The sequence below is a fragment of the Cariama cristata genome, unplaced genomic scaffold (assembly GCF_000690535.1).
Source record: "Cariama cristata isolate BGI_N322 unplaced genomic scaffold, ASM69053v1 scaffold24373, whole genome shotgun sequence".
In the NCBI taxonomy this organism is placed as follows: Eukaryota; Metazoa; Chordata; class Aves; order Cariamiformes; family Cariamidae; genus Cariama; species Cariama cristata.
The window spans coordinates 1-10,161 of NW_009608150.1; the positions used below are offsets into that span (position 1 = coordinate 1).

Consider the following 10,161-nt stretch of genomic DNA (forward strand, 5'->3'; position numbering starts at 1 on the left):
AGAACTTGAGCTCCCGGGGTGCGCGGTGGTAAAGGCCGCCAGGTTGGGGGGAGAGAAAACGAACCTTGGAGCCGTCAGGAGTGCGAGGACGCGGGGCTGGTGGGGCTGAGCGCTGAGCGGGATGGCTGGTGGGGCTGACATGGCCCCTCCCTCCTCCCGGGGAGGCCGTGGACACTGTCCGTGTTCTGCCTTTAAATTATAAAATATTATTGTCATCAACATAATAAATAAGCCTGAGCAGGTCGGATGTGTACAGAGCTGCTGAAGCTGTAGAAACGAAGAGCTTTTGGAAATAATGAGGGAAAGCTTTTAGAATCGCTCTTGTTCACTTAGGGTAAATTTTAAAATATCATTTAGCTTCAGGAAACCTACAATACAAGGAAAATTATAGTAGCGGTTACTAATGTTAATTTTTCATAATCTAGTCAGTCTTCACAAGTCTGAATGAAACATGATGGAGAAAGGTACATAGCCTGCAGAAAGGGAGCTTTTACTTCTATAACTTTTTTTAAAAATAATTTTAATTAGACCAACTATTTAAATAAATAATGTGGCATCTGCTCTCAGTGTACACAGTATGTAACTCTTCTACTAGTTTTTATCCTTTCCGTTGGCAGCATAAAATAATTCACCAGTATAAAACCATGCTGGGGTTGGTGAGACCTTCTGGTAGAAGAAGTTAGGATGTCAGTGGGCAGGCCTAGCTGGTAAGCTGTGAAGCTGCAGCTAGGGTGGTTTTTTTTTTCATGCCCGGTTTTGCTCAGCTGTGAGAAATTGTGCAATGCTTCAGCCCCAAGTAAGTAGATTGGATGTCTCCAGACAGAAAGCTGGGGAGTTTTTCCCCACCTTCAGTGTATCTAAGGCAGTGTAGGAGGGTTTGCGATTAAGGCTCGATAAAGTACTTCAATGAAATAACGATTTAAGGAAGAATGTGGTTCAAGATACGTCTGTCTAAGACATGCAGTCAATAGATTGGTGTTTGTAGGTTTCTACCTTTCAGGACTAAGCTTTTTGAAGTAAGGAGTTATGGTCCTATGGTTTCAAACAGAAATTTTAGTCCCTCAAATAGACTAGTGTTTATAACTTTGTACAGTAAATGTCACCTCAGAGCAGAGTCTATTCATTGGCAGATGACCATCATGAGGGTCTTGGGCTTTTTAGATCTCACAGTGGCTGCTAACCGTGGCCGGAGCCTTGGCTGCTGCTGAAGACTACACTGTTTAAGAGAGTTTGTACTACGATGACTGTAAGGGCTTGCCTGATACCAAAATGGTATGATTTTAACTTAAAATATTTTGAAAAAGCAAGTTAGCTTTTCATCTCGGTCACATGTTACTCTGGTTAACTTTAAACAAACCTGAGTGGCTTAAAACTAAAACAAACCTTGTTACACACCAGCTTATTTTAATACTTGTATTGGAAGGGATGAACTGTTTATGTGAGAGCAAAATTTTACTTTCTTCATATTTTGGTAACAGGCAAAGTAAATGATGTTGGTGTTCTGCAAAAATATTTTTATTTTTCTGCTTGACAGAATAATCACCGTAAAACCCTCTAAATGTATATCATTTCAAGGTAATAATACAGTGGGAGGCTGTATAGAGAGTAGCTCTGAAATTTCACTAACTGGCTGAAGCCTTGCTGATTCACCAGAGTTGCTTTCGTACATATTTGCATTGCAATTGAGTGTTGTGGCTGAAGCAGTAGTAGACATATCTGCCTTGCAGTGAGGACTCTGGTGACAGTGAATATACTGCTTGCAGGTTTCAGCAGGGGTTGAATGGACCTTCTGGGGACCTTGAGATGCTACTAAGGAGGGCCTTTACAGGCTGAGAACAATGGGCTAGCGGAAACTTAAGTTCAGCATTTGCAGGACTTGCAGAGTCCTGCACTTGGAACAGAATAATGTCATGCAGTGGCATAGGCCTGGCCGCTGGTCAGATGGAGAAGGGCTCCACAGAGAAAAAGGACCTAGGGTCCTATATCAGCTGAGTCCAAGTCACTAGCCTGCCTTTCCAAGGAAGAGGGCCAGCCCCATAGTGGGCTATGCTAACAACAGTGTAGCCAGCAGGCTGAGGAGAGTGATTCTTGCTTCTCTTCAGCACTTGCAAGGCTGTATCTAGATTACAGTGTCCAGTTTTTGATTCCCCGGTAGCAAAAAAAAAAAAAATAGTAACCTACTAAAGTGAGTCCCTTGGTATGATTAGCAGGCTGAAGCACATGATGCACAAGGAGAAGCTGACAGAACTGGGTTTTTATTGCTCTCTTCGGCTACCTAAAGGAAGATATGGAGGAGACAGAGCTAGACTTTTGTCAGAGGTGCACAGTAGGGTGAGAGGCAGCAGATTCAGACGACAATAGGAGAAATTCTGATTAGGCATTAGGAAATTTTTTCCACCACAACAATAGTCAAGCTCTGGAACAAGGGCATGGAGCGACAGGAGATTTCATCCTTGGAGCTATTCTGAGGTTGACTGGACAAGGCCCTGGGCTGCCTAACCTAAGTCAGTCCTGCTTTGAGCAGGTGTTTGGACTAGATAACCTGTAGAGGCCCCTTCTTATAATTTCAGTGGAGTTTCATGTGCTAAGCAAGAAAAGGTTATTGCTTCAATCTCACAATTACCTTTTTCTGGTCCTCTAGTAGTGTCCCATCTGCTGTTCAACATCTGAGATTAGACTTTAAACTAGTAGGAAGAGAGAAATATCTCTGTGGGCTCAGTGGAGGCTTTTCTGTAATACACAATGCCCCATGTGAAACACTGAAAGCATGTTATTAGCATGGATAGAAACTCCAGCAAGAGGCATTTGGAGAAGGATGTAGGTCTGCAAATGGCAGAATTGACACTGACAAGTATTTAATATTCAAACTATACTTGTTTAGTTTACATCAGCCTGAAACTCTTATTGTAAATTCATGACTTGAAGGAAAAGGCATAAAATAGCCTGACAAAAAACATGTATTGTTTCAGGTTGGAAAAGAATGAGCTAAGTTATGATAGCATTGGCTATAATGACTGTCTGCTTCCTGTGTTAATACTCTTATTGGTTTTGATAGAGCTATTTAAACTTTAGAGAAAACGTTTAATGTTGTTTAATGTTAGTTCATACAGCTACTTGCTGAATGTGTACTGATGCTAGAATCAAAGTAGTACAAATTCTGTTCTAATCTTTGTGTGTGTACTCATTTTCAGACTGCTGCAAGTGAGGAGAAAACCTCTGGTCAAGATTTTCTTGTAGGACATGTTTACAGGGGTGTGGAGACATTGGGAAAGGAACTTTTTATGTACTTCGATGGGAAAGCTTTGAGGTAAGATGCGAGAAAAAGGCTTCCTATGCATTCAGACTGTATGTATTGGGGGGGGTCATCTTGTTCGTGCTAATATCAGTTTCAGAGATTTGAAAGTTAGTGTTATGGAGAAACTTCTCAGCAACCTCTCTGCAATGCTGGAAATACTGGATATAGTAACATTTTCAGATAATTTACTACTTTATTCTGAGTGGGATTCCATGTAAAGGTATCTGAAAAGGACAGTTGTTCCTTCAAATGCATTGTTTGAAACAGGAAATGGCATTTTCTAGGGACAAAACTCAGAAGTGCATGCAGTTACAGTTACTTAATGTCTTCTAATACAAACTGTACTTGCAATTTCTTTTAATTTTCCTTAAGAAATTTAGATTGAAATTCTGTACTTAATTTTTAATGATTCAATTGTTTTGATAATAAACTCATGAAAAAATTGCCAAACTTGAAATATTTTGTGTGTATACATTTATTCTGTTTGTCCTTCGTTAAACAATATTAACAACTCCTTGGTTTGGAACTCTGGTTTGAAATTTGGCAGGTGAATGGTTTGGGTATCATAAATGTAACTCTTGATTTTCTAGTGAAACCATGTCTTCTAGATAAATGGTAAAATTGCCAAGTCATTGTTTCTTCGTGCTTTGCAGAGCTTATTAGCGGTTTGTTGGCATGTTTAGGATTTTTGTCATATGCTTTAACTCCTTGGATGTCTGCTTGTACTTGCCACTAAGGTTGTACTTGGCATCTAGTTTACTTTTTCTAGTTCAATATTCTTCTGTACTGCAAAGTCAACTGAAAAATCTAGCCAAATGCACGGTGTAATGGATTATTAAAAAAAATCCCTGCTCATTCTTTATGGTAATTACTATAGAATACATAAGTAAGGCCCTTATATTTAATACATAAGGTTTGCATTTAGTGCTTTTATTTGCAACATAATTCTAATCTTTCTAAACCTTTACAAGGGAAAACAACATCACTTCTACATTCAGCATGGTCTTTGTCACCTAGTGACTGATCTTGAACAAAGGTGTAAGGTCATGATTTTTTTCATTTAAACCTGATAATATCAACAAATACCTTACAATTGTGATGTAATATTTTGCCAGTGGCACAGCTGTTATAGGAAGGAGATAGAACTGAAAATGCTTGGCTGTGAGTACAACAGTTTACAGTGGTTGCATGCTGGATTAAAAAAAGGTGGTGATACATTTATTAGTAGTTACCTGGGATGATGTGTAGACTGATCTTTGGTAGCAGGGGCCTGTTTGTTATCAGATGTAGTGCTATATGCTTATTTCTCCTAGTGTTAAAGAAATGCAACTAGTCTTACAAGCATGTACCAGTCTTTACATGACAATCCTACAAGTAACTAGTAGGACAGGACCGCATATCTGTTTAAAGCTACACATATTTGTGAAGGATAGGATTATGGTCCTGATCAGTTTCTCTTGCTTTGTGTTGTGCTTTATTAAGTAGAAACAGAGAACAAGAAGCAGTTTTCAGAGAGAAAAAGATAAGTCAGTTATAAAGGAAGATTAAAAAAAAAAGGCAAGGAAGGCAACTAATACAGATGTTAGCTTTTTTAAATGACTATTGCATGTATTACAAGTTGATTGGATAGGCAAAAGAGTAAATTATACAATAAGAAAACATTGTTTCAATAGACTGAATTACATTATGAGAGGAAAAAAGCTATTACTAAGGAATGTAAGTAAGCATTTTGCAAAAGTTCTCTTAGAAAATGTAGCCAAATTCTAGTACGGAAAATATAATCCTTTGACTCTCAAAGATCTTAAATAATTCTTAAGCTTTCTAGCCAATGCAATAACTTATTTACTTAATGGAAACAACCTTCAGTTATTGTTTGATAAGAAGCTTAAAAGTTTCAATTCATCAGTTATTGTAGCTCTAGAAACTGTATTTAGGAAGTTCCTTTAGTGGTGTCGTTTATTTGATTTGAAACATTGTAGAAGTTATGTACAGGAAAGGTCTCCTCTGCACAGGAGGCAGAAGTTGCTTCTTATCTGGTAATGAAGATCTTCATTCTTTTGTTTTAAAAATGTATGTTGTGCATCTTAAAGATGATGAGGGGAGGTAGAGGAAGGCTTCAGAAAATGCATTTTACAGCAGTCAAAGATTGGCTGCCAGTATTGTTATTGGGAGATGAAATAAGGAATATGCCTTCAGAGGATATATTATTTTTTTTACCTAAGTTAACTCTCAAATACAGGACTTTCTTGTCAGAAGGGTTACTGATATACAGATTCTGTATCTGTACATAGTTTTTCAACATAACAGCTTTTCTAATATGCTAAGATTACCTGTAAAAAAAGCTGGTAGTCAAGCTGGAATAATGTTAATCAGACATGTCTTGTGAAAGACTGGGCCATGAAAGGCAATTAACTCATTTTATGCTCCTGAATTTTCTTAAGTGGGAGATGACTGCCTGGTGGGAGAAAATAACCTGGCCATGAAATTGTTTTATACGGTTTGGCTACTGCTTGCCTGACTTGTAAATGAGGAGGATGCTTCTGAAGTGTTGCCATGTTGTGGATAGCAATTACAAATGAAGTTCAGTGCAGTATATTTGTAATCCATTGTGGGCAGTAGAAGCTTTTTTTTATGAGTACAGATGAGCAATGAAACCTTCTGAAGAAGTTAGTACTTCTACTTTTTAATGTCCATTTAAACAAGGACGTTAAAGTCACTGAAGAAAGTCAAGTTTTTTTGGAAAATCTGAGGGTTTTGTTTTGTTGTTGAGTTGTTTGTGGTTTGTTTTTTTTCAATTTTGCCATGAAAGTGACTGAAATAATCATTGAAAGTTGAAAAAAAATTCTCTGATACTTGCGAGTTGTGCAGGAGAGACTTGCATGGACTGCATGTTTTGACATGGAAATCATACAGTTATGTGAGAGAGGTTGTCCTGTGTTTAGTTGCTGTAGTGTGCTATTAATGTAAATTTGGAGTGATAAATGGTTTAGGAAAGTTTCTGAAAATTGATAATACACATGTTTTTCCATAACTGAAAATGGACAAAAATATTCTCAGGAAAGAGATAATTGTTTATTGCAAATCTCTTAAAGAAAAGACATCTGCTGTCTTGACTGGAAATTACATCTTGGCCCTTAGAACTTGATAATGTGAATCGTCACTGGTTTTTACATCTCCATATAATAGTTTGACTGTGCTGCTACTAATCTTTATTTTTATGGGGAAAAGTGTCTTAAATAATAGCAGATCCTTACAATATTGTGTAGCACTAAATAATTCTAAAACCTCACCTTTTTACTTTAAAACAACAAAGAATCATCAACTCCTTACTACTAGCTATTATTGAATAACAGATCCTGGGTTTAATTAGTGTGGCTTTTCTATTTGTAATTAAAATGAGAAGATTTCTGATTTGCCCTGTTTCAGGACATCAAAGGTAATGAAACACATTGGAGTGAAATTTTCTAAGTTTCTTAAGGCTTTTGAATGTAAATGTGTAGCAATGACTATTTTTTTTTCTAGTCATGAACTGACAAGTCACTAAGGTAGCTAACAGTGATTCTTAATACTCCTTTTAAACAAGCTTGGTAAATTAAACCATCAGGTATTAATGTGAATGCTATTTCTTTAAAAAGAACTTTCTGGAAGCATTTAGTGCATTACCATTTGGTAGCAAGATGCAAGAGGTTAGTTTAAAAAGAAATGTGACTAGTTAAGCCTGTGCAGTACTATTCATAGCACTTGAGAACTGGAAGTGGCTATTGAAAATAAAAGTGGCTGAAATAACTGTCACCTGAACTGACTTGTAACAAAGACACGGGTTTTTAAAAATTGAAAAAAATTAATGAATAGATGATATGAGGAAGTTACATAGAGTTGACTTTAAGACTAGGCTTGATGAAATGTTATCATAACCTATCTGTAAATATTTAAAATGCCTGTCCTTTCTGAAATGTAACAAAGAGGGGTTAAAAGGAAGCATATGCCTGATGTTGTGTTTCTTTGGTCATTTGTGTAGTTTAATCTGTTAAGTCTTCCTGTAGCTACAAAATAATCCACCTTTTCTGATATACAATATATAGAAGTAGGACACTCCTATCTTATGGGTTTTTAGGACTTGAATGTACCAGGTGAATTTGTAATAAATAAAACATAGGAGACCATAGTCAAACTTGTGCTTTGGTCAAGTAAACTAGCTCCCAGTAGAATATATTATAAAATATAAGACTTTTTAAAACATTAGTGATCTGTAAAAGGAATGCTTGAAAGAGTCTGTTCCGCTCCTTTGCCATCTGTGCATTTTTCAGTTTGTTTCTTTTATTAATTTTTAATTGACCTGCAGGTTTTGCCTTGGTTGTAGGCAAAGAAAAGCAGAAAACAACATATGGCAGATGTTAATTACTTTGTTTATGGCGTTATTGGAAGTAGCTTTGATATGATAACAGTGTTGGCAATATGGGGACTGAAATCTGTCCTTTCATACCAGGTGACTTGTGCCTGATTTAACAGAAAATTGCCTGGTAAAGTAGCATCATTTCTTTCAGCCTCCCTGAGGACTTAGGAACTTATGTATGGAAGACCAGCATGTCAAGTGAAAAAATTCAAGCGTGATGCACCACGGAAGTGTGTTACTTAATGATCAGGTTTGACTTCTGTATAATGAATTATGAAGACTACTGGAAAACTGCTATCTTTTGGACTAGTTTTGACTTGGGGAGAGTTCTTCTTTCAGAATTGAGCACTATGTAAGCAAGTAGTTTGTTCCCATGTTACTTTTAAATACTAGAATTAATGTACATACACACTGACTTGGTTAGGTAAGAATAGTTAATAACTTCAAAAAATAGACTAATGTAATGCTTGGAGACATTGTTAAGATAAAATACCAATAAGAACTCTCTTTCTCTCTCAGGATTCACTTCGGTATGAATGGTTCCATGCGCATTAATCCTGATAGAAGCAAAGACAGCAATGGAGCACTACCAGTTTTGGAGATACAGCTTACACATGATACTATTTGGTTTTTTGAGGTGACAGTAGACTATAGGTAAAGCAGAAACTAACCAAATTCAACACAGATTGGTTTATTTCTTTTTATAATATTCTTTTAAGAACATAGTGAAAAATCACACATACATTTTTAAGCACTTGGATACCATCATAGACACAAAGAAACAAAACTGTCTAAACATATCATATTAATTGCTATGGTAATTTAATTTTGTTACTTTTGTATCAGAGTTTACATACAGTTAAAGGAGTTCTATGCCATAATCTCATTAGATAGCATCAAGACTGGGAATGGAAGTTGGATTTCATTCCATCCTTAGATCTGAATGCTGAGCCCCATTGCCGCTCTAATTTCCACGCAAGTCTAACTTCATTGACAATAAGGACCTGTGATGATTACTGGTTTCAAATTTTTATGCTCCCAAGGTTGTGTTTTTAGTTTTGCTTTCTTTTTGGAAGCAAATTGGTATAATTGTTCTAATTTACATTAAGTAGATGTTTTTGTCCATCAGCATTGTACTTCTCACTGCTAATAAAATAACATAGCAAGCTTGATTTTAAAGCTTTTCAGGCTCTTGGGTGAAAAGGAACATGTAAATTCAAGTAACATACATGTGCATGTTTAATATTACAAAACATAAGCTTATCATAGAATCATAGAATTGTTATGTTTGGAAGAGACCTCAAAGATCATTAAGTCCAACCTTCTATGCAACGCCACCATGCCCACTAAACCATGTCTCAAAGCGCCACATTCTGAACGTTTTTTGACCACCACCAGGGATGGTGAGTCCACCACCTCCCTGGGGAGCCTGTTCTAATGTGTAACGACTCTTACAGTGAAGAAATTCTTCTTAATATCAAACCTGAACCTTCCCTGGCACAACTTGAGACCACTTCCTCTTGTTCTATTGCTAGTTACCATGGAGAAGAGACCAACCCCCATCTTGCTACAACCTCCTTTCAGGTAGTTGTAGAGGGCGATCAGGTCTCCCCTCAACCTCCTTTTCTGCAGGCTAAACTCTATGTAAGCCTGAGACTTCTTGTACTGTATTACTTTCAAGCGATTATGCTTAACCTAATAAAAATCAACATTTAAGAAAATATATCTTTTATTGTCATGTTGTAACTATAGGACCATGTAACCATACAGTTAGTTATGTTTGATGGTCCAAACGCGTGGTCTTTCCATGTTGGAAGTAGTTTTAAAACAAGGACTTGGCAATTATTTTTCAAACTAATATGAACACAAGTTGGATGAGATGCATGTTCCGTGCATGTATCATTGACCTGTTTTTGGAAGGGGTGGTTAATGTAATTTCTGTGCCTGTCACTGGTATTTTCATGGTTTCTGTTATCTGCATGTAATGTTTTATTATACCTTTATGTGTTGCTTTTAAAACCATACTGCTATATTAGCATCTAATTAAAATAAAAATAAATCTTACTGTATTTTTCTCCTCCAGAAATGCTGCTGAGAGTGAGCGGAAAGTGAGAATGATGGAAAGCCTGGATGTCTGCTCTCCAAAGTTTAGCTTCTTAAGAGCAGAAAGTGAGATTAAGCAGCAGAAAACCCGCATGTTGTGTGATGTGTTACTGGATCAAGCAGTATTACCTGGAGTGGGAAATATCATAAAAAATGAAGCACTATTTGACAGTGGTCTTCACCCAGCTGTTAAGGTGGCTGAAATGTCTCAAGATTGGTTTTAATGACACCAAAGTATTATGAATGTGAACATATATACCACTTTATCATCTTCTTACCTTTGTTTTATCATCTGTCATTTCTTAAGTTATTCTAAGACACTAAATTCATATTTTATCATTATAACTGGAGATATTTGTCACGGCATTCC

The 10,161-nt window shown here is 36.8% G+C and overlaps 1 protein-coding gene across 1 annotated transcript in view; it reads left to right on the forward strand.

Annotated features, from left to right (window-relative positions):
- Positions 1 to 3,191: 3,191 nt before the first annotated feature.
- LOC104159185 (endonuclease 8-like 3) overlaps positions 3,192 to 10,161 on the forward strand; it is a gene marked incomplete at both ends in the record, with an annotated part of 13,503 nt that continues 6,533 nt past the window's right edge. Inside the window, 3 exons of the mRNA XM_009697026.1 lie at positions 3,192 to 3,307; positions 8,208 to 8,342; positions 9,772 to 9,985. Of these exons, the coding sequence (XP_009695328.1) occupies positions 3,192 to 3,307; positions 8,208 to 8,342; positions 9,772 to 9,985 (465 nt within the window). The remainder of the gene's footprint in view (positions 3,308 to 8,207; positions 8,343 to 9,771; positions 9,986 to 10,161) is intronic.